A 25,681-nucleotide genomic window follows, 5' to 3' on the forward strand; every position below is an offset into this window, starting at 1 on the left:
GCATTAGTTTCTTTAATTTCCTGCACAGCTAGGAAATATTGACTTTCTTTTTTCCTTACGATATTCCGTGCTGCACACTTAACCATTTGTGACCCGCTACAACAAAAGGATCCTAAAGTCGCTGACGGGTGAGCCGAGCAAATCGAGTTTGAAGTCAGATCACCAAAATCTGTCAAAACGTTCGGATTTCTGTTTGTACATAATTTTGTAGTCTAATGTATCTTCTATCATCTGCCGAAATTTCAAAGCTAAATGATCAAAGGAAAGGCCTGAAAATAGCATTTTTCTGGGCCATGCTTGGCTTGCCCGTCAGCGACCTTAGGATCCTTTTGTTGTAGCGGGTCACATTTTTTCTATTAGTCAGACGTGTCTGTCAGACCATTAGGTACCCAATATGTCATTTTTTACTGCTTCATTAATAAAAAAAAATTAAAAAATTAATGGTCCGACAGTGATTTTTACTTGTCGTGGACCATCGGACCAGTGCCAGTGTGCAGTGTTGCAATATTCCAGTATTTTGTGGGCCATTTAATCATCGTTGAAGTTTTTTCACTTAGCATCCTCACATTGATGAAGTGCATGCTATTTCCTTTTCCTTCACACTTCATCTGGGCTTCCTTAACGTCCAGACTACAGACCGAACTCTAAGTTTCTCCCTAAAGTCTCTCATTAAGTTTCATTTTAATAGCCTCCCCCACCCACCCATCTCGAGGAAAAGCTCTTACCTCTTGATGAGTTTGATAGCTTTAAAGGCCTCATCCATGTTGCCGATGGTGAGATAGTAGCTGAAGTTCATCATGGCATCCCGGGCATTCTTGTCTCCGTCTTCCAGGCCAGCAAAGTTTCGCATCACCTGCCTCGCAACCAGGGAGGAGGATGGTACGGTGCTGGTATCCTCCAACTTTTCTCCGGCCTGATTTGAAAAAAAAATAAAAAAAATCACAGCACAAGTGTCAGATATACACAGATCTGTTATGAAAAATATAGCATACCCTTGACCTTTTCAGAAATCTTGAATATGATTGTCTTGAGATTGGAAGTCAAAAAATTATTACATGATCATTTTGTCAAACTGTACCGATAAAGATGTAACAAGCCAACCCTCACTCCCACCCCCCCCCCATCCTAAAAAAACAACAAACAAATGTTCCAATGAAAACCAATTTGAAAGTGCTAGCAGACCTTAAGAGTTACATATTCATCACAAACACAAATCATCTCAATCAAATACTTAAAACTAAAGATTTTGTGACATATCTTCGATGTGAATTCCCGTCTCACACTGTGTGATTCATCTTGCCTTCCAAGCAGCAGCATGACATCACTGAGTATGACCAAAAAAAATTTTTTTTTTTTTTAATCATTTTTTGGTCCATCACTAACTTGAACAATGCTGTATTCAAGCCATAATGTTGACCAGTGAAAATGAGTTCTTGTGTGTGTGTGTCTCTCTGTCTTTTTGTGTATTTCTCTTTTAGCATTAATTTCAAAGACTGAAGACTGGTCTTTCCTTTGGCACTGCTCACCGAAATCTATTGCAAGCCTTGATATTCCACTACCGTATGTCTATGATATATTCCAAAACAAGATATCATAACTTGCCTGACATGCCGTAACCACATCAACATGAAAAGGTGGTAGATAAAGACAAGTTCACAGAAATATAGATCAGCAGCTTCACACAAATGAAAGAGATGTTGAGAGCAGTAACTTGGATACAAAAATCAGTGCACTTGAAGTTTTGTGACATATCATACAACTTTGATTTAATTTAATAAGTTGTATCATTGTTCAGAGGAAAAAAAACCCTTGCAGCAAATAATTTTGAATCATGGTAAAATATAATGGACACAATAAGCAAATATGACAATGAAAGAAATAAAGGAAATATAAATAACAATAATTTGATGGTTAAAACAGTCTGACTTTCTAAAGAAAATATTTTCAATATTCTGTTGACTTTTGAAATGGTAATGCAGTTTTCCTTGCATAATCCCCCTCGTGAGAACTAGCAAAGCCTAAAAGTGAAACTGAATTTTCCAATACCTTCACCAACAAAAATTCATCACTAATTTGAGTATGTTGATCTTCTATGACATTTTTTTGTTTTCTTTTTCTTTTTTTCTTAACAAATGCTAGCAGTAGGTTCCATTAGATTTTCTGGTCTCAACTTTCCTTACACAAGAAAAAAAATACTGCCCTCTGTCACCTGATGAATGAACGTAAGCAAACTTGTGCAATGTCTATTCTGGCGGTTTCACGATATCCTTTGAATATCAGCCTGTCATCACGTCAATATGGAATGAAGAGATAACCATGGGACATAATCATATTCTGTGTTCTCTTCTGAATTGATGTGCTGTGTAGTGTTGTTTATTTTTCAAGTACGAGAAAACCTTAGACTCTGTACAAACATCACTCTTTTAACAATCACGGCACACAGACATCATACGTACAGTTTTCTTAAGGTTTTTGGTGATCTTCGAGTTGCACATTCTTCTCATATTATCTCATAGATCTCCTCTTCACCATATGAATCTGTGACTATCATAATTATTATCATTATTATTATTTTTTGGGGGGTCTCTTTATGTGTGCTTGTGTGTGTTTGTTCAAATTGTGTACAGGAACACCAGAAACAAACTGCAAAGATGCTCAACAAGTTCTGTGTGCATTGCAAAGCACTTTAACACACAGATTGCCAAGGAACACTGCCACTCAACCTCAAGCTTGCATCTTACCCAGAAGCGATTGAAGAGGGCATACGATGGCCTAAATGATGTCTCAAATTCAAACTAAAGATAAGGAGCAAGGGACTGGTCAGTAAATTCAGCACACGAATCATCATTTTGAAATTGGCTGCACACTGGCAAAAAGCATAAAAGAAATACAGGCAACACTCTCGAATAATGAAGAAATTAAGAACATAGTCAGTCGTCTACCTCATCATTTACATGTACCTCATCGTGAAACAAAAATATTTCACAATATGAAAATCATGAATACCTGATACATGGCTGAAATTTGACATGGGGTTTACAAGTTTAGCATTAATTAATTTGTGTGCTGTGAATTAAGTTCACAGCAAACAACTTCCCAAAACAAAAGATTATATGTATGTGTACGTCTAGATAGAAGCACACACAATCTGGTACATACATGTATAGTTTGGCTATGCACCTACACATGTATGATGTGCTCTAGTGCAGTACATGTCATAACTAGCATAATGTCAATTAAGGCATTTGGTCAAAAAGCCTTAATAGTATGCTGAAAAAAAATAACCCAAAAAATACAATAGATCTTAATGAAAGGACAGATGAAAGAATGGACCATTGTATCTATAATCCAGACTGCCAGAAGAAATTTATAGCATCTCTAGTTTGCAATGTAGAAATGAAAGATCAAAAAATAAACAAGTAAATAAATAAATAAATAAATAAACAAATAAATAAATAAATAAATAAATAAATAAAATAAAAAAAAAATTAAAAAAAAATAAATAAATAAATAGACACATAAATAAATATATAGATATCACTAGTTTCTGGCAAACAAAATCCAATGGGTAAGTGTGTGTGCTTGAAGGATGGGAAAAAGCAGCAATGGATGTGAGTACCAGGTAGGATGAAAAGATGTGAATTGTACTGTACTTGTACACAGAAACCTGATTCATTGTCATATTCACATTTGAAAGTTAAGCCCAGTTCTAGCAGTAAAGCACAACAGGCGACACAGTTGCTGAGGCACTGCTACAGGCATATACTGCACACATTCAGACGTGATGCTTTGTTAATTCAACAACAAAAAAGGGCATCTTTTCTGAAAATCTACAAGACGTACGTTAGGATGGACTTGACAAAAAACTCGTCTTGGTGCATGAGTACAAACAGGGAAAAGGTGATGTAAGCTTGAAGGTACCAAGTATATTCCCTCTCAAACTACACATCCAAGTGTATGCAACTCATGATTCCATGAAAGAAGAAATTACAAAGTCAAGCCTACTTATCACAAAAGAATTTAAAAAAAGGAAGAAAATAATATTGTCTATTAAACGCATCACAACAAAACAAAACAAAAAAACCAATAAATTATCAGTCTTGCATCAACAGAAGAGCCACATACTAAAATGCAGGAAAATTAATTTTTTGTTGTTTGTTTGTTTGTTTGTTTTTGTCAGATATGAATTTTCTAGATGCTAAGCTTTACTTTGATCTAAATATGTAATTCGCCTTACTTAATTGCCAGGAAAACACAACAAAAAGGAGAAATTTTAAAAAATTACTGAAAGTCAGAAAACTGTAAAAGTTATATTGCAAAATCAGCTTTCAACGGATGTTACTTTCTTTTATGACCTCAACTTTATACAACTTAAGAGATGATGCACCACATTTACTAATTGACAGATAAAACCTTGACCATCTGAGACAGGATGATAAAGCTCAAAACTTCTTTCCATTTAATCTGTATAAGTCACATGAACTTTACATAGAATGGCAGTTTACAGACACAAATACATAACAGAGTTAGAAGTGCGCATATCTGAAATGGTTAATGTTTTAATTCACAAATGCACTCAGGCACACAAGCCACAAAAAACACACTTACTTCTACATCCACGTACAGACACTTGCACACACACACACACACACATACATACATACACAATGTTTTAGAAAACTTCAATCTTAATGAACTCACAAAACATCTTTTTTTTTCATCAAATACATTGAGGATTAAAAACTGTTTGAGTTAAGTGTGCACTTTAGCAGTGAGGAGACTCTATGATCAAAGAAAGGAAATAAGAGAGAACAAAAGAGTGAGATAGGTATGATACTACTGTATATGCCATATTTTTCATGGGGCTTCTATATTTGCAAATTTCTCGAGTCAGGTGCTATCCAAGACTTTAACGATACTCAAATTCATCAACTCTGGTGATCTCCACATTTATGCAAATTACACACGTACATGTACTGGTATGCATTACACCGTACATGAACAAGCTGAGTCATGATACAATTTACCAGAAGTAGCCCTACGTCTTGCGTCAAGTTCAGACGCAAAAAATTTATAATAGAACGGTATAGCTATACGATGAATTTACACGTCTGAACGCTGACTAACGAAACGACGTATAACGAAACGATGGTCAGAGCATCGTTTCGAACTAGAACTCAATAACGAATCAGCATTCCATCATGTCCATTATGCGTCTGAACATATGGTGACCATAGAATAGTATAACTAGGCGGGGCTTAATGGGAGCGTGCATGAAAGGCGACCCCACAGCTGTCCCTCATGACCATAAAAGCATGCGCAGTGGGAAACTGCACATCTATACAATGTTTTCCAGAACAGTCGAAATTAGCGTCTGAACGGTCTGTCGGCTATATGATGATTCTTTATACGTTGTTTCTTTATCAAGTTTTGGTATAAACTGGCTTGCGTCTAAACAGGGGGTTGATCATCAAGATCGCAAAGTCAGGCACTGATGAAAATATCGTGAAGTCCTGATTCGCAATGGAAAAATTAGACTAAGCATATGGCTGATACAGTACTTAAATGACTTAGATATCAAAAGAGTGAAAGATAATGCATAGCTATTTATTAGCTTGAGAGCTAGTGGACATGGGCAGTAAGATAGATAGAAAGAGATAGACAGAATAGGAAAAGATAGAGATAGATAGAATGGGGAAAGAAGAGGAGTGGAAGGATACAAGGACGATGCGATGAGAGAGAGAGACAATCAAAGTAACATTGAGCAGTCAGTGGTGTGATTAGTTATCATCAATTTCAGGGGCAACTTTCCATTGACAAGTAAAACAAGACATAGTATTTTCTCAACAAATAGCATTGGTTAATACATCTTGACAAGACTCCACACCTACAGACAGTCCCAATTCTAGAAAGACTGAGCTTATCGGCAAAGTCTTCACAAAAACACAGAGACAAATTGCAAAACTTTGGGAAAACTCTACAGGTGGGGAGAATATCTGTACTTACTGTGTATGTTTGCTTCGCCTTTACATCCCCAATCTTGCATGTGCGATTTGAACAGTAACAAATTCAAACATGCCATATTATTGTCAAATGTCATACAATCTGATTTGTCTGTGTCACCATATGATTACACACTATTACCCTGCCTCACCTAGCTTATATAACTAATGTGATACAAACATACTCTACAAATCTCCATAACTAGTTACGCAGATTTGCATTTATTAAAAAAAAAATAATAATCAAATATCTATTGAAAATATAGTTAGGGTTTTACATATATATTTGGGCCTGATACTTCCTGTGACAGGGAAGACAGTATTGTGCCCACTTCTTGAGAAAAAAAAAATAAACAACTTCCCTGTAATGGTATCTTTTGAACTGAACCTTTGAAATTGAGAAAAAGCCATTGGGTGTAGAGGTGTATAAACATCACTTTTAAAAAATCAATGAAATGAATGAAAATACCTAGTTCTTACAAACGAATGGAATGATATATAAATAGGCACAAGAAATATTGTATCTACTGGATAGCTCCTAGGTGGCATCATCATGAAGGGCTATGTGGAAGATATATATATAATACATACAACTGTAGATAGAATTATTACCATGGCAACAGGAAGACAACATGTGATCAGCTGTAAACATTCTGTTCTCCTTGTTGCTGTGGTAAGAGTCTTCATGGCACAGACTCAAGGGCACAAGACTTTAAGTGTACTAATACACTGGAAATCAATTTTGTGTACAGCTAGAATTCACAAAAAAACAGCCATAATTCACCTGTGACAGCCCCTAGAATAGACATATTTCGTTGAATCAGATCAGATCTCTATAACACTTTGACACTTGTGCTCTGCACGTTTAAGTTCTGCTCCATAAGTGCTGGTACTGATGCGTGCGCATTCTAGCTTTACGCGTACGTTTTTACAAATAATATCGGATTCCATGTCAATCGGTTTAATAGCTTATAGCGCGCACACATTGCATATCACTATCGTTCAAGTAGTATTTGGCAGAAAATATCTAAAGCACAATCATTTGATTGAAAGAATCAGGTGATCAACTAGTCCGTTTCAAGTCATTGTTGTTTTTATACACTTATACACTGACATTTAAACCGCGATAAATAAATGACAAAAATTCAACTAGAAATTTTGCAGAGGGACTGTCTCAAGTATATTCGACAGTTACAGCAAATGTTATACTCAGGGTATTGGTATACTTTGACACTAAAGAAACAACAAACTGAAACAAAAACAAAACTAGAAATGTCGCTATGGCGACTGATGCCACCGCCAATATGCATGATTCTCCCAATAGGCGTATAGTACAATGTCTTCACAATGTGTGATCCATGACAGTTTCAAATAACTGGCAAAATATTGAAATGGCAGGTTTGTCAGAAATGTCTTGAACTGGGTTTACTATAATTTTCTAAGAGTGTAGGTACACATATTTGGGGAATTGAGAATTTTTACTTGAATTCTGACGGACCTTTTTATAAGTTTATGCATTGAGTAATTTCCAAGGTATGAAGAAAGAGTGTAATGACGGTACAAAATAGATTTTTTTTTTTTTTTTTTTGGGGGGGGGGGGGGATTGAAACCTGGCCTTTGACCCTTAACCTTTGACCTTCTGGCTGGAAATTAATCTCCATTAGGTAATGCATGTATTAAGTTTTGAAACTAATAATGCAAACACTGCATATACCAGTATATGAGGGAAATAGTAAAATTTTGAGGAGTTGACCTTGACCTTTGACCCCCTGACTATTGACCCATGACCCCTAAATTCCCTAGATAATCTCTGCCCGTCAGTACATGCGTATGTACCAAGTTCCAAAAAGATACATTGAATCATTTGCGAGAAAAGTGATATTGCAACATTTTCACCTAACCTTTGACCTTATGACATGAAACTCTCTCTGGAGAATCTTTACGCAGTAGTACATGTCCACACCAAGTTTCAAGAAAATACCTTTAGGCATTGCATAGATATGGGGGAAATTGCAACATTTGTAGCATTTGACCTTGACCTTTTGACCTTTTGCCAATGTCACTAAAATCTACTCAACTAATTGTCCCATCATACATCATCCTTGGACCAAGTTTGGTGAAAGCTGCTTCATCCAGTTTTGAGTTATCACGTCAACAGATAAATTTTAGGATTTGACCTTGATCTTTGACCTTTGACCTTTGACCTCTGTCCGACTTCACTGAAAAACTAATCAAGTAATCGTCCCATCATACATCATCCTCCAACAAAGTTTGGTGAAATTTGTTCCATCCAGTCTCGAGTTATTGCGTAAACGGATACAATTTCATGATTTGACCTTGACCTTTGACCTTTTGCCGATATCACCCAAAATCTAATCAAATAATTGCCCTATCATACTTCATACTTGGACCAAGTTTGGTAAAATTCCAGTAAATATTACTCAAGTTATCGCGTAAACGAAAGCGGACGGACGGACGGACGGACGTACAGACGGACGGACAACCCGAAAACATAATGCCTCCGGCACCACTTCGTGGCGGAGGCATAAAAACAAGTGGCAGAGGAACTGCAAAGGAGCTGGGGCATTGCCACCACCTTACCTTCCTGATGAAGTAGAAATAAGGCACATGCACCCCAAGGAGGGAGTCGTGAGCCACGCCCTGTCGGAAGCTGTCCTGTAGGACGATGCCATGCTCTAGTGTAGTGAAGAGTGACACCACCATAACCTCAGGCTGTTGGTAGGAGTGAAGGGGGAAAAAGTGGGGGTGAACTCCAGACCTGCCTGAACCTCCAATCATGTCGTGGTTGGTAGGGTAGGGGACTTGGGATTTTACACAAACTAGGTTCTAAAAGTCATGGATCTATAACCTGCAGTTGATACCTACAAGATTTTCCCTTTTCCAGTAACTTCACTGTTTTGGGGTTAGAGGGATGGTATAGTATTGGCTGAGATGAAGATTCAGTTATTAACTTTTTGCGAGATAATTAGCAACCACCTTATGAAATGTTAAAGTGCATATGATTCTAAGAGGAGATTCAAGATCTATTTGATGAAAATCGGTTTCGAAAAGGCCGAGATATCCAAAAACAAAGTAAAAGAAAGTGGTCAAGTTCAAGTTGATTTATTTCACTTCCAACAAACAAATAAGAAATATTATAAAATGGGTTCAAGAATGTAGCCAATTGGAAGTGCTGAAATGAGTCACGTGTGCGTGCATTATTTTCTTCAGGTAAGCACTAAGAAGAGTCTCTCTTCCACCTCCCTGGTATGACGTACGTCACAATGTTTTACACTAGCAGTGCGCACTCAATCAGTTGTTACAAGTGCGTCACGCGCTACTATACGCGCTGTCAATCCTGTAAACAACTTCTAGTTCGGGCCGCGGGCTGCCACAACAGCCGGCTGCCTTTCTTGTGCATAACAGTACGTGGCGTACGTATACTCTTATACGGGTGTACAGTACTTATGTGCGGGATTTCCGAGTGCGACGTGCGTAAATGTTTGGGACGAACATCTTCGGACATCTTGACTTTTGAGCGAGTGCTACATGTAGCTGACTGGTATTGACCCACAAAGGTACGTGAATAATGTTGTTAGTTTTCGACCCATTTTATAAAACAAATGATGCACAGGATTATTTCGTGGCGTTGCGCCTCGTGCATGTCGCACCATTGTCAATACTCTCGAGCGCGCCGCACCTTCACTAACACACTCTATCCTGTGCATCATTAGTATACAAATAAACGCTCATATACACAGACGTCATGAAATCAGTACCACAATGCGATGAACAGAATGACATTGTAAAAAATATAGGTAAATATAGGTAAATATAGGTAAATATAGGTAAAAGAAAGTGGTCCGAATAAAAACTGGGTCCCATCTTTTATTAGGACCTCTTTGTTTGTTGGATATTCTCAGCCATTTCAAAACCAATTTTCATCAAATAAACTTTGAATTCCTCTTAGAATCATATGCTCTTTCCTATTTCAAGAGAGGTTTCTAATTTTCTCCCTAAAAAGTTGAAAACGTGAAGCCCTGTCTCAACTGAAACTATACCATCCCTTTAAGCTTTAGATTATTATTATTTTTTTTTTTAATATTTAAAGTACTTCTCTGTGCACTTTGGGAAACACAGAATTGTTCAAACTGAAATTTTCTTCCTCAAAGGATTATCTGTACCAAGTTTGAATAAAGATTTGCTTAATAAAAGTGCTTGCCAGGAGATGATTTTAACAAAAAAAAAAAAAGAAGAAAGATCTAATGCCCAATTTGAAAGAACAGCGGCTGGATTATAATGATAAAGAAATACATGTAGTAAAAAAAAACAAAAAAAAAACACAGTTACAGTTGACAGTGGCGGATCCAGGGAGGACCGCAACCGGCGCACGCCTCCCCCCCTTTATTTTTTGTTGAAACAAAAGAAATAAAAAGAAAAAATGGGGAGAGGGGTGCGTGCGCCCTTTAATTTCATAAACGCGTCCCCTCTTTACGGAATTCCACGATCCGCCCCTGGTTGAGGAAACAAAAGATATATCAGCAACACCTTCGGCAGAATTTTTTCTATGTAAAAACTTGTCAACATTTTACACTTTGATGGTTGCAAAGGCATCAGCAGTCACTCACCGGTGTGTTGATCACAGTACTGAGGAGGGAGGTCGTCTTCCTGGGCGTGGATGCCTCTTCCAAGTTCACCAGCTTGGCCTCACACACCAGGAGTTTGGGCTCCTGGGCATCCCAGAAGATGCTGGTGGGGTAACGCCCGGCAACGTCCTGGGCCGCCTCCTCGCGCCCCCTTTGTATGAAAAATTTGGATGACGCAGTTATTGTAAAGAGCAAGGAGAAATTTCTAGTGGTCATTCACAAGAATGGAATCCAATAAAAATCATCTATATTGCACACCTTCTAGCCTGATATACTGTTTTTGACAGCATAAGAAAGCAAATATTAGTAGTAAAACCATTATGATACAATTATTGAATGAACAATTAAAGCAGCTCTCCGATACAGAGATACACATTGAATTACTTTTGATTTTAATATGTCAATAGATGGGCATATCATAAAGTGTAATGAGATGTTAACTTTAGCGGTATTTTTTGTTAGATTCAAGGACAGACAATTATACCCTTTGCATCAAATATTAGAAGCCCTTAACAATCAACTTTCTGAGTTATTCTAAGCAATTATCTAATAGCTATTTACAAGAATGGAAATATACAAAACACAAAATGTTCTTCTTAATGCTAAGCAACTGTCACTATGGACAGTATATTTAGTACTGCACTACATTGTATACCAGGTACTATTTTGGCTGCTTCCAAATTTAGGATAGAACTACAGAAGTAAAACCTGCATGGGAATGCCTCATGGTGGGAAGAAATGATGTCAAAATATTTATATTATATTGGATGGCTATGAATGGGATACCAGACTCGTGCAATATTCCCTGGTATTCCATGAATTAATGCCATCCAATATAATTATTATCATCTACAATCAAGTAGAGAAGGCGTAAACTGCACAAAAATACCGGGCTTCTACTCGTCTTTGAAGTTGACTCGGCGATCACATCCCAGCCCTGAAAAGGGGAAGCCCCTAAAACTGCGTATGAAGCATGCAAGCGACTAGGCAAGGTGTTTGCGCGCTTGTGAATTGTAACAAAATGACGCGCACTATTGCCAGCATTTGCGCACTCAGCAAGCGCTCGCACTGTTACACAAGAGACAGGACATGGTGTGATCTTGAACGGCCAGTAACAACGGTAGTCTATGGTGAATTAATACATTGGCCTATGCGTTCCGTTCAATATGCTCTGATATTGTACGGTAAAAATTGAGCGGACAACATTGCGCGTTTTTAATGCGTCGCTAAAACGTCCTATTGTATATAGATGATAATTCTATATACTAATGAGGTGAAATTATAGGCAAGTTAGCCTTCCGTAATGACTCAAAGTCACACATGACAAAACAGACACCCCCCCCCCCCCCAAAAAAAAAAGAAAAGAAAAGAAGAAGAATGTTTCATTCATAGCACAGCAGAGTTCAAAGGTCAGGCACAGGATTTGACTTGGGGGCTTCACCTTTCTGCATCGGTGATGTCATCGTCCTTCCTGACTGGTTCGTCCTCCTGGTCTCCGTGACCCGTTTTGAGGTCAAAGAAACCCAGGGTGTCCAGGTCTGGATCCCACACATACAGCTTGGGGTCGATGCTACCATCACTCTGGAACAAATCAAGGAAGTTTGTAACACGGTCAAGGGATCAATGCTCATGTTACTCACTCTTGCATGAAGTAGGAACATCCCAGACTCAGTCAAGGGGTCATTACCTCTGCCAAGGGAGGAGGTTATGTTTTCATTACCGTTGGTTTGTTGGTTTGTATGTTTGCCCATATGCAAAATATCTCAAAAAGTAGTAAACAGATTTGGATGAAATTACAGGAAAGGTTGAGAATGACACAAGTAAAAGATGATTAAATTTTGGTAGTTATCCAGGAATTTTTAGGGAATTTATGAAGGATTTTTGATATTTTGGCAGGTAGGGTCAATGAACTTGGGAGTTCAGGCTGCGCGTATTTGAGGTTTACATGCGCACACTAAAGTGCGTGCTCTAGTTTCTGCTGAGGCGAGGCGCGCCACGCAGCTGGAAGTTAATGACATAACAAAAGGTTCTATATTGGGAAATTGGGCGACTTTCAGCATGCATACATATGGGTGGAAATCATTCATCTCTATGGAAGAACAAAATCAGTGGTGGAAATGAGCTGCATGCTTGGCAGAGGTCTGCACTCTCAGAGTGCTTTTCTAGTTGGTACTGTGACATTGGTCTAGACTCTGGACCCTTCTTATGATATCTCTATTCTTCTAGCTGCTAGCCTAAACCTGTATGCATCAAATCAAATGATGGCACAATCGAGAGAACCAGAGAAAAAAGGAGTCCAGAAGAATTGCTCTCAGCTGACGCGAGGTCAAAATATCATGCACTCACAATAATAAACCTGACTGTATGCTCCCTCAAAATTACGAGGAAAAGTTATTAGTAGAGAGAAATCTGGCTACACTCTTTTTCTGCGATTCTCAGGGTCGCACCATCGCTGGATGTGATGTGTACAGGTTTAGCAGCTCAAGCAAAGATATCATACAAAAGAGTCCAGAATTTGGACTAGTGTAACTCTTGAATATATCGGGAACATCCTTCACACCATCAAAGGATTAAGGGTACCATCCTCCTACAGTAAATCAAAACATTCATGACATTCATGACATGATGTGTGGAATAGACAAAAAAAAAAAAAACGAATTCATGATGTGTCAAAACAGGCAAACTCTGCTCTTTCTTTGCACTAAATGGAGAATTTCCAAAAGTAATGTAAGACGGTGGGACAACTCTACTACCACTCTTAAATGTATCACGACTTACCATGTCAAAGTCCAGGTGATTTTATTCACCAGGGCTGTTTTTTTTTTTTTCCGTTTTTTTTCATTGCACTTAGTTTGCAGCATGAGTGACACCCCTCAATATCAGGTCATCTATTTCTCAATATATCATCACATGCACATAGGCATTTTCATTGTAATTTCCAATACGAGTATCAAGTTGTGACTTACTGAAAATGTGCTGTGCAATCTATACGACATGATGCTCATAATCACTTACATATACATGATAATGTAGTTTATTCCTTCGACCAGAGGATTGTGATCCACATACTAGTTGCTGTCCTAACCTCCTTTAATACCACTCCCCCTGGCTCTAGCGCCACCAACGTACCTTCGAGATGATGACAGCCAGCTTGGTCCCATTGCAGTTTGCCTTTGCCATGACGATGCCCCCAATTCCCGGGATGACGTCCATGAGATTCTTGGGCGCGTTGTGAGGTTTGGCCTCTCTGTGGTGATATATAGGCAAAGAGTATAGACATTCATAAGCAAGATGTGGCAACTTGAATGCTGTTTTGTTTTGTTTTGTTTTGTTTTGTTTTGTTTTGCTTTGTTGTTCTTTTAAGGGGGGTTGCTCTCTCTTTCTTTTTTTTTCTTTTTTTCAGTAACACAAACCTGGCAAAACAGTCATCTGAACAGACATAATTTTCTTGATCTGTGCCACATGAAACCCTCTTGGAATGCCAATCCCTTTCACTTTAATATCTGATTGCACAGCTTATCTTCCACCATAGCGTGAGAGCTACATGGCCATACATTTAAGGAAAAAAAATCTGACTGCATATCAATGAAATGCTTACGTAAATCAAGTAAAAATTTAATTTGCCACTAGCTTTACACCTTACAACACATGTGACTTTGCCTTCTTTTCCACGGCTCAAAGCAAACATATTTTAATATTCATTATTTTTTTAATGTCAGGCATAAAATCTTAATTCAAACTTGCTTCAACCTGCCCAATTAAAAAAAAAAACTCACACAGACATCACAGAGACTCCAACTCTCCCGTTCTCGACGGGAGATCTCCCGCCAAAAACCCATTTTTACAAAATCTCCCGTTCTCCCGCTGGAGATTTGATTTCTCCCGCCCTGGCTCTGTGTCTCCCGTTGGAAAGGATTTCTTACTTATTGCTATCGTATGTTGAAAAAATAAGCCTTAGATAGCACCAGAGAACATATAGAACCCTAGGAACTTCGTGCTTTGCACACATCAACTTGGAGTCTCCCGTTTGCTAGGAGTTTCGGGCGGGAGAATCTCCAGATCAGAGGGTGCTTGGGGTTGGAGTCTCTGACATCATTATCTTTGCCTGCAAAATCATGTACTGTGAAATTTTGCAGTATTCCAGGAGCCTACTCACCTCCGTGATACATCGTACATCTTGACCACTCCCCCTGATGTACCAACCACCAGGTAGTTGCCTGTCACATCCATGGTACAGGGCTCGCCTTCAGTCTCATTCATGGAGATGAGCTGTTTCACAGTGCCCTGGAACCAGCACAGATTTGAACAAAGGACACCAGTGCTACATTGGTATTTTCACAATGTCTGAAGAATGAACAACTGAAATGTTGATACATGAATTCAATTCTTTATATAATAAAATGGGAGCCTTAGACAGTTCAGATTTGCATGTGAAATCAATATCAGATAGTTTACAAGTCCATTATCATGAATTAATATTAAGACAAAGGTTTCAATCCCATACCTACATGTATAAACGAGTAGGAATATTGATATTTATTTCTCATTTGAAGACAAGACAATGGTGCATACATCAAGTCAGCCGTATTCCATTTTGATTCTCCATGATAGGTACTTACACATAACTAGTGTAAGTACAACAAGGAAAAGTAGAAATTACGCGGTGCGTAATATATGTCCCCGCCGGAAGTAGCATTTTGTAACAAAATGTACAATACAGGTCAAAAAATCAAGGTCAAAGGTCAAAGAAGTCAAAGGTCAAAATTCTGTGTAGAAGTGTTGAAGCCCTCACCTAGTGCCATCACATAAAGCAAACGGAATCGAAATCGGGTTAGAAATGGCGAAGGAGTAGCATTTTGTAGCAAAATGTACAATACAGGTCAAAAAAATCAAGGTCAAAGGTCAAAGAAGTCAAAGGTCAAAATTCTGTGTACAAGTGTTGAAGCCCTCACCTAGTGCCATCACATAAAGCAAACGGAATCGAAATCGGGTTAGAAATGGCGAAGGAGTAGCATTTTGTAGCAAAATGTACAATATAGGTCAAAAAATCAAGGTCAAAGGTCAAAGAAGTCAAAGGTCAAAATTCTGTGTAGAAGTTTTGAAGCCCTCACCTAGTGCCATCACATAAAGCAAATGGAATCGAAATCGGGTTAGAAATGGCGAAGGAGTAGCATTTTGTAGCCAAATGTACAATACAGGTCAAAAATCAAGGTCAAAGGTCAAAGAAGTCAAAAGTCAAAATTCTGTGTAGAAGTTTTGAAGCCCTCACCTAGTGCCATCACATAAAGCAAACGGAATCGAAATCGGGTTAGAAATGGCGAAGGAGTAGCATTTTGTAGCAAAATGTACAATATAGGTCAAAGGTCAAGGTCAAAGGTCACGACTGAAATTCTGTGTAGAAGTTTCAAAGCTCCCATGTAGTGCTATCATATAAAGCAAACAGAATCAAAATTGGCTCATAAATGACAGAGAAGTAGCAAATTGAAGATTTTGATCACACACGGACGCACACACGGACGGACACACGGACGGACGGACGGACGGACGGACGGACGGACACACGGACACACACACGTACGGAGCCCGTTTCATAGTCCCCTGCTCGAACTCGTTCGGCGGGGACAAATATGAAGCATATAATGTGTAAGGAGCATAACAGTAAATAACACAATTGTCACATCATACACATGTGTCTAATAAGTATTTTTTTCCTGGTAAACATTTGATTTTACCTGGAATGTTCGGGCTTGGATTTTGCCTGGCTCTGTTGTGTAGATGTTCTGCTCATGAATGCAAACAAGCTTGGAATCTGTGGAGAATGTACCTGCAAGGGGGTTGAGGGAAGATAGAGTCAAAACCACAAAACAAAACTTATACAAACTTAAAAATAATCGACTCCTTTTTCATACTTTATTCCTTCATGATATTATAAGAGAATTTTGCAACAGACAGTATATCGCTGGATAGGCTAAATGGAAATAGGCAAAATATTTCTTGTTCATCTGAGTTTTACAGCCTCATTTCAAGGCTTTTGGGTGTTTTTATCCTTAAAGGTAACTCAAACTTTTCTCATTCATGACATGTGTGTATTGGTATACCAGGAAACACTGAATATTTCAGAGTGTTCCTTTTGGCTAGGACAACCCATGTTCACCAGGCTGGTGAATGCTACGCTGTAGCACTATATTCTTTTTCATTGTTTATTGTGAAGTTTACACAGGTAACAGCAATAGCTTCATGATGCGTAATACACTATTGGCACTATATTTCATAGGCAAATGCATTTTTATGCCAACACCACCAAATACCAATGGAACACTCAGAGACAGATGTGGGTAATGCCATAAGACTTGAATGAAAACTACACAGCTATCATGAGAATATTTTTCCTACCAGTCGCTCTGACCGTCTGGCTGATTTCATAGACCACTACTTTCTTTCCGTTCCAGACTGCCACGTGATCCTAGGCAAAAACAAACAGACAGACACATAAGAAAAACATAATACATCTTACAAACATTTCTTTATTTTTTCCCAGCAATAGGGGAATCAAATACTGTAAAACATGATACTTTCGCGACATGAAATTTTTGCGAATCGGAGCTGACAGCCTTTTTTGCAGTATGAAATTTTCGCAAATTGCCAATGGAATTCAATGCATACAGCGTAGACAAGAACTTTTGCTTGCATTCTGATTTCGCGAATCCTGGCGCTCCCGAATTTTACAAAGCTAAAATGCACACGGACATCCCTCGTTTTACAGTGATACTCTTGCACAGCAGCCGTGACGAAAATGGAGGATTGCTCATTTGCTGCTGCTGCATTTAATGGCTGAATCACTGTAGGCTAAATATGAGTTTTCAAAATCACTTCATCCTTCCCTATCAGATCCCAATCGACATGGCACATGACAAAGAGATGTGTTGGTATTTATTCATTCTAACATGTCGGGTGATGTGGGTTTTATGGTTGATAGCATGTATAAAGTGTGTCCATATGTACAGTTGTATTTCTGAAAATGGTACAATGTGTACTTAACTACAAACCCCTTCTGCATAAAAAAAAGGGGAAAAATGATTTCTTTTTTTAAATGTTCATCTCCTGAATGATGGTTAGCACATTTTCAAAATAAGTTAATACATAATATGCGGAAAAGCCTTGAAGCAAGATATACAGGTTTACCCTTTAATATTTTTTCCTCCTATCCACACACACTCTGCAGATCTACATCTTGAGGTAATGTACTCATTAGTGACAAGCCAAGGGAACAGTCAGGCATTGGAGATACAGTTGTAGACAGGCGAAAAGGAAAGTTTCTATGACAAGCCATTGAATAAATGGTTCTAAAAATGAAGATAGAGGGAACTGTCTACCACACTAATTAATGCTCACCTTTGTGTTACAGATGCCCTTAATATGAATGTCAGTCTTGATGTCATGGTGAGCACCGTTGGCAAAGATGTCCACAGACAAAGCACTGGGACCAGCCTGGACTACCGCCACCTGATGGCAAAGAGAATGAAACAGTCACTAATCTCTACGAAAGAAATGTTAACAGTTGGTATCACAAACATCCCCAAATAATGCAACTCTGGGCACTGTTTTATGAAAGTAGTCAGCCCTGACAAGTTGTCAGTCTCTGACAATCACCATGGTGACAGTTAGTGACTGAAGCTTCTCAGCCAATCAATATTGAAATTGTCAGAGACTGACAACTTTCATGAAACGGTGCCCTGGTGTGTTGCTAACTACATTCTACTGGTCCCTTCAGGGCTGTACAATCATTTATCACTCTTTACCTTTAAATTTGACATAGTATATAATTTATGCATGCTACACTTATGAAGAGATAATCAAAATGTTATGATAAGTTTAACATAAAAATTCTGCATAATGGAAGGGCTTACACAAGGGGCCTATGAAGTAGAGAATAGTGAATGAAAAAGGCTATGAGATAAGGAAGGTTTTTAGAAGCCATGCACAAAGTAACATTGAATAAAGGATATGTAAAATAGGTTTTACAGGCTCTGGGAATAACACATTTTGGGGGGAGGAATAGAAAAATCACTGAGAATTGCAGGAGTAACATGAAAAAGGTTCTGCAGATAGAAGGGTTTTTCTGAATGACTCTGGCCAGAATTCACAAATAAAAACTATTGTCACAGTCTACAGATTATGTATGTAAATTTTGACTGCATGATAACTGTGATAATAATTTCTTTCATTTCTTTTCTGTCATTTTCCAGAAACTGAACGGGAGCTTTAAAGATGACCATTATGACTGTACCTCCGTCTTCATGCTGGCACTCATGATGTGCTCACTGAGAATGATGGAGCTCGCCAGCGAGTTGACCGCCAGCAGGTCCCGCCTTGACCCCCACTTGATTTGGACGATGCTCCCCTCCAGGTTGGATGGGGGCTGCAGCTTCCACTTGGTCTCCCCGTCCTGGCGACGCCCGAGGATGCCCGCCGCCACTGTGTAGCGCCACATGGCCACCCGCCCCCTGTCTGTGCCTCCAGCCAGAATGCCTGTTGACCATTTGCCAGAGAGAAAAACATCAGTTTGTTTTATCATGTTAAATCTAACAAACTAACATACTGTGCAATTTTACCATTACACATGTAAAACTATAAACTGGTAGAAAGTAGAATCATACTATCAGAAGAAATGATTGGAAGAGTGTCTTGCAAAGGCAGCTCTGTGTAGAAAAATCTCTACAATCTGAGCATAAAGTTGTACATGCCACACTGAAGTGACACAAACACAGAACATATGGCTGGTATTAGCCTGTTGTGCAGAATATGAATATCCTCCACTCCACACTTATTTCTTTCATTTTCCATGACAGTACAAACCTATTAAAACCTACACACTTCCCTGCTATTATACCAGTTTATTAACTGCATATCTATAATGCCTCATCATATACTGGCATCTCAAACAATATCCAAAGACCGTCAAAAGAAGTTCTTGCAAAAATATGTCTACATTCAGTTTCCTTACATTTTCTAGTGATAATGGGCGACTCAAATCCTTCCTTTTTGATGTACGTCAGTGTCCGCATCATACCATACACTGTAGTCATGCATCATCTAACATTATAATCTTGTGACAGAGGAGGCGATTTGGACATGATGCATCGATGTAGAACATTCTAGCTTTGTGGAGGGGGGACACCAACGTACTACATTACCTTTCTTTGCTGAATATGCCACACAGTTGATGCACTCGCCAGTATCAAATCCAAGACTCTTATCAAGGCCCAGGACATAGTTGTCATCTTTGTCTAGATCCCACATCCTGAGCACGGATTAAAAGAAATGAAAAATAATACATTTACAGATTTGAAGAATTTAAGACAATAGTACGTCAAATGATTCCTCAGAATGAATTGTGACAAATTCTTGAAAAATATCTACACACAATTAAATCGATTTCTTATGAGTTTGTTGTTTGTCTGTGGTTTTGAGGTGATATAGTGGCAGAGGAGATGCTTGAAGGAATGACTGCTTGTTGGATTTGAGTTTTTATAATGGTAATTTTCTGTATGTCAAGAGTTTATTTTTGTTTCCAATACCTGACAAGGGCCTCCCCCGAGGCTGTGGCTAGCAGACCTTTGCCTGCCCACACCATGTCACAGTCACTCTCATTCGCCTTACCGCTGAGTTTCACCTGGAAAAAAAGGGAAAGAAAACAAGTGATGAGGATGAATAAGATTAACACCTGTCCAGCAAGACCAAGGTTAGCATAAGAAAATGGCAGTTGTAGATATCAGGAGTTCATGAACGAGTTCCCTCATAGCAATGTTTTATCAGGATGATTATAATACTAGATTAAAGGTTCATATGTCAAATAAAAAGATAAATAAAAAATAAAATAACCTTTCCCAGTTTCAATTTCTTAGCTGGCAAACAGCACAAGACAACCAAGATTCTACCACAAGATCTGTGAACAAATTTGGACCAGTTAAACACCAAACACCAACAACTGAGACAAATGTGCATTCTATTTCTCTGACATTTTCTGGAGAAATGATGTTTCAAGACAATAAAGACTAATGGCGATTGAAAAACTGGCGGCTCACTTCCGTCGGCAAGTTCTGCATCCGAAGAATGGGTCATAGGTCAATGACTGCAAGAGCAATTTTTGCCACTTTAACAGACATATATGATCAGTTGCCTTACAAATTGCTTACATCTATCTTTGATACTCTGTTTGAAATTTCCCTGTGTCTCTGCATTTATTTCACTGCTGTAATTCACAGAAATTGTCTTTGGAAGATGTAAATCATCCTAAATGCAGACTCGTCAATCTTGACACCTCATGCTTTCACTGCACAAGTCCTTTCTCCCAACATCAAACCACAATTTGACCATAATGCAACATTGCAAACAACGTCACATCAATCCACAACACCACACCTTCATCATTTCCGTTGTCTTGCCGTCCATGGACACACTGTACTGGGACAGCGACAGAGACTTTGTTACAGCCACAAGGACATTGCGTTGGTCGTTGAAAAGGAGCTTCTTCACAGGCCCTTCTAGGTTGACTGCTGGCGACATGTTACCTTTGTCGTCCAAGAAATAAATTCGACCTGGCATCGAAAAGAAAGTGGAATATACCTCAAATGAGATGACTATAATTTCTTTTTAATTTCTACAATACGGAAATTTGCCTGTGTTGAATGGTGATAGCACCTATAGTACCTGTATCTTTTTCAACAAGTCCCACTTCTTAGCATTAATACTGTGCGCAGAATAAAGGTTTGATAACAGCTACACAGTCAGAGATTGATGAACAATATGCAGACAGTCATACATTCAGCAAATGTGTAGTCACATCAAAATGTTTATCAATACAACTACCATGCGACTGCAATAAAGTACGGGTATTTTATGCATACTTCTAATTTGTCATAAATTTGTTATTAATACTTCACAAATCAAAACAGAAACCATTTTCAATCTGCAGGGCTCCCTGTGTTCATAACAGTTTCATAACAAAAATGTTGAAAAACAAGAGACCCGCGGGTCTAGCGCTCACCTGAGTATCGCAAGTTCACCTTTCACGCAGTCACTAATCTAAATTATTCACAGCTCTACCAAAATTTGACCAGGCATTCTGAAGTAGAAGATGAAAATGTACAATAAGGGCCCAAATTTTTAAAGATTCCTTAATTTGGGGGATTGGGGGCCCCCTGGGGCCCTCTGGGTGGGGCATGGTGCCCATTTTGATAAATTGAGATCCTGACCCCCTAAGGATGCTACCTGCCAAGTTTGACGAAAATCTATCATGAGGTTTTCAGGAAGAAGATGACAATGTACGATTCAGGCCCCCATTTGGACCTTCCTATTACCAACCCCCCACCCCCCCCCCCCCCCACCCCTGCCCCCAAGAGGGGCACCCCTGGATCTCCTATGAACAAACTCGAAACTACAGTCATTAATGTACTCACTCATAGTATTATCTTAGCTGTATAACTTCTGATTCTAGAGAAAATTTTTAACGATTCCTTCATTTGGGGGGTTTGGGCCCCCCTGGGGGCCCCCTGGGTGGGACATGGTGCCCATTTTAACAAATTGAGATCCTAACCCCTTAGGGATGCTACCTGCCAAGTTTGGTGAAAATGGGTCATGGGGTTCTAAAAAAGAAGATAAAAATGTACAATTTAGGCCCCATTAGGACCCCTCCTCACCTCCCTCCCCTGGGTCCCAAGGGGGGCACCCCTGATTCTGCCATGAACAAACTTGAAACTGCAGTCATCAATGTACTAACTCATAGTATTAACTTAGCTCCATCACTTCTGGTTCTAGAGAAGAAGATTTTTAAAGATTCCTTAATTTTGGGGATTTGGGCCCCCTGGGGGTCCCCTGGGGGCCCCCTGTATGGGGCATGGTGCCCATTTTAACAAATTGAGTTCCTAACCCCCTAGGGATGCTACCTGCCAAGTTTGGTGAAAATGGGTCATGGGGTTCTCAAGAAGAAGATGAAAATGTACAATTTAGGCCCCATTAGAACCCCTCCCCACCCCCCTCCCCTGGGTCCCAAGGGGGGCATCCCTGATTCTGCCGTGAACAAACTTGAAACTACAGTCATCAATGAACTAACTCATAGTATTAACTTAGCTCTATCACTTCTGGTTCTAGAGAAGAAGATTTTTAAAGATTCCTTAAATTTGGGGGGTTTGGGCCCCCCTGGGGGCCCCCTGGGTGGGTCATGGTGCCCATTTTAACAAATTGAGTTCCTAACCCCCTAGGGATGCTACCTGCCAAGTTTGATGAAAATCGGTCTTGGGGTTTTCAAGAAGAAGATGAAAATGTAAAAAGTTTACGCACGACGCACGACGGACGACGGACGACGGACGACGGACGACGCACGACGGACGCCGGACGAAGGGCGATCGCAATAGCTCACTTGAGCCTTTGGCTCAGGTGAGCTAAAAAAGCAAAAGTAAAGCTGGAAAAAGAGATAGCGTATCTTAATACCACACTAGGAAAGGTAAGAACTGTGTAAATGTTTGGTTTGTTTTTTTTCTTTTAATACAATCCTGCAAAAGATTATTTGAGATTACCTTCCTCTCCACCAACGAAGCAGGCATTGCCATCGCCAACAAGACCAGGTACTAGGGCAGGTTTACTGAAGGAGTTCTTGGCCCAGGGAAGTCCTCCACTTTGTGACCTGAAAGAGACAGTTAACAGTGTTCAAGGCAGCCATGTCTACATGTTGTACACGACATCACATGTAACTATTCTAATTAAAACTTTGGTTAATTTTGTCATTGAGATACAACAACACAAGACTTTCCTCCATGACATGGAGAAGTAGGGCCATTATTTTAGTACAACTATTCCCTCTGGATTGCCAGGAAAACATGGCAAGGAATGTCAAACAACTACACACTTTTATGTATGTAGTAATTACAGCACCTATTTTGCTCCTGCTCTATAATTTCTTGAGAGTCATGCTGTCGAGGTGATGCGCTTTCATTATCATTTTAGGTCAATTAATATTCCTATGCTTCTTACATGGTCAATACTGATAATTATCAAACATAAACTTATTCAAACTAAGCTGTGCTCGTCTATCCTGACTTGCTTCCTATTTGACTGCAAAAAGGGCATTTCCTTTCAGAAAGATACACGTATGACAAACTGTTCCAATCTCTTGAATGACCTTTGAGTGTGAAAGGAGCACATCCAGGTGCCCTTGATTAACCCCTTCTGTGCCAATGTGTCAAATGAGCACAAATTTCACACACATACAATACCTTTTGATGGGAGATTACTGTATACGCTGAATATTTCGCGAGGTTTTTATTTTCGCAAATTTTGCGAGTCAGATGCTTTTCACGAAATTAAAGACACGCAAAAATATTGACTCTGATCACTCAAGTGATGTACACGTAAATTATTTCTCCGTTCAGTACAGGACTTGACGATCGTGAACTTAACCACTCGCGAAATAGTCGGGAAGTTCCAATTCGCAAAAGTTTAGACTCGCTAAATATATGGCATATACAGTAATATGACATGCACAGGGTTAAATGGGTTCAAACTGCAAAGAAAATGTAGCACTTGGGCTTTGATGCTAATGATTGCTATAGGCCACACAAAATAATGGCATACTACAGCTTCTTTGCTCTTGAGGTCAACTTACCCGGCGTCTTGTCTGGGGGAGCCCTTGGGGAACAGGCATTGAGTCGGGGTCTGCTGAGACTCATGCTGACAGAGGGGTGTGTTGGTGAGCCGACCCTTCCCATCGCTCTTCCATAGGATGAGGGTCCCTTCCTGTATTGGGTGTTGGTGTGACAATATAGGCAGAATGTTATACGACAAAGCATGGCACGACAGAACAGGCAAAACAAGCTGGTCTACTATCCTGTCGTAAAGCAGACCTACAAGTGTTTCATCCAGAAACATCTCCATGTCATGACTGCATATTTTGCAATGTACATCAATAATAAGTGATATGATGCATCACGCGTTACCCTGGGGTACCGTAGTACCCCGGATTACCGCGTTGTGCAGCGCCACCTCAGCCAGGACAGCCAGAGAAAAATGCATGCTCTGTGTGTGCGTGTACATAGTCATTCCCATGCCACTGCATGTTATACTATGCATGCATGGCACGCTGTGCTACCACTAGCGTGTGCTTCAGTGCAGTGCAGTGCAGTGGCTAGCGTGCGCTAGCTCCAGCACCAAAATAATTTCCTCTTTTTGGCACCCAGGGTACAACCTTTATAAAATAATAAATAATTCAACAAAATGGCTGATTTTTATTTGTTACCCCGGGATACCATTTATGTCATCATATGATGACTTGGTAGTTTATGCAAAATTTAATGGCTTTTTAGTGAAGCCCAGCTGTTGAAGAGTGTAGCACATGTATTCATTAATTTGATTGGCATATATGTAAAATTATGTCCACATTAGAATTTATGCAAAAATGAAAAAAAAATGGGTGAACATACAACACATGTAACGCTGGACAGAAATCTATGTTCTAACATACACGTATATAGGTCAAATTATGAATGTTCATCGAAACTTTGTTTTTCACTTGAATGGCCTATAAATATTTATTAGAAAAGATAATAACAACTCTAAAATTCTATTGAACATTGTGTTTTATACCATTTCTAGAATGAGTGGTGAATGTATGGATAGACCAAAATGCACAAGGTTGGTCTGTCCAGGTTACATACACTCACCAAAAATTTTCCATTTTGGCATAAATTTGAAGAGATTACTTGTTTGAAGCAATTTGGGGGCAAAGTTAACTCTCATTAAAGTGCTCTAGAAGATCATACTGTATTGGGGGGTAATGCACATTGGAAACAGAAAATAAAGTGACATCCCTGAAAAGTACCCTTTTACAGGCGGTGAGCTCAGTCGGTAGCGCGTCTGCCTCCGCCCCAAGCGACCCGGGCTTGAACCCAAGTCTGGACTGAGCAATGTTGTGTGTAATCATACCGTCTCCTCTTGCAAGAGGCAAAACACTCTGTCCCTCAGATAAGACATAAAATGGAG

At 39.3% G+C, this 25,681-nt stretch overlaps 1 protein-coding gene across 1 annotated transcript in view; it reads right to left on the reverse strand.

The window, feature by feature from the left end:
• Positions 1 to 24,439, reverse strand: part of LOC139714244 (intraflagellar transport protein 140 homolog) — a gene marked incomplete at its 5' end in the record, with an annotated part of 43,238 nt that extends 18,799 nt beyond the window's left edge. Inside the window, 15 exons of the mRNA XM_071625959.1 lie at positions 726 to 913; positions 8,604 to 8,735; positions 10,631 to 10,799; positions 12,090 to 12,229; positions 13,778 to 13,895; positions 14,805 to 14,932; positions 16,381 to 16,472; positions 17,042 to 17,111; positions 18,041 to 18,151; positions 18,936 to 19,177; positions 19,843 to 19,949; positions 20,227 to 20,321; positions 21,071 to 21,246; positions 23,224 to 23,330; positions 24,309 to 24,439. Coding sequence (XP_071482060.1) covers positions 726 to 913; positions 8,604 to 8,735; positions 10,631 to 10,799; positions 12,090 to 12,229; positions 13,778 to 13,895; positions 14,805 to 14,932; positions 16,381 to 16,472; positions 17,042 to 17,111; positions 18,041 to 18,151; positions 18,936 to 19,177; positions 19,843 to 19,949; positions 20,227 to 20,321; positions 21,071 to 21,246; positions 23,224 to 23,330; positions 24,309 to 24,439 — 2,006 coding nt within the window. The remainder of the gene's footprint in view (positions 1 to 725; positions 914 to 8,603; positions 8,736 to 10,630; positions 10,800 to 12,089; positions 12,230 to 13,777; positions 13,896 to 14,804; positions 14,933 to 16,380; positions 16,473 to 17,041; positions 17,112 to 18,040; positions 18,152 to 18,935; positions 19,178 to 19,842; positions 19,950 to 20,226; positions 20,322 to 21,070; positions 21,247 to 23,223; positions 23,331 to 24,308) is intronic.
• Between the last annotated feature and the right edge of the window lie 1,242 nt (positions 24,440 to 25,681).

Source organism: Diadema antillarum, unplaced genomic scaffold (assembly GCF_040938485.1).
Source record: "Diadema antillarum isolate AM-2024a unplaced genomic scaffold, OU_Dant_1.0 seq00002201_RagTag, whole genome shotgun sequence".
NCBI classification, from domain to species: domain Eukaryota; kingdom Metazoa; phylum Echinodermata; class Echinoidea; order Diadematoida; family Diadematidae; genus Diadema; species Diadema antillarum.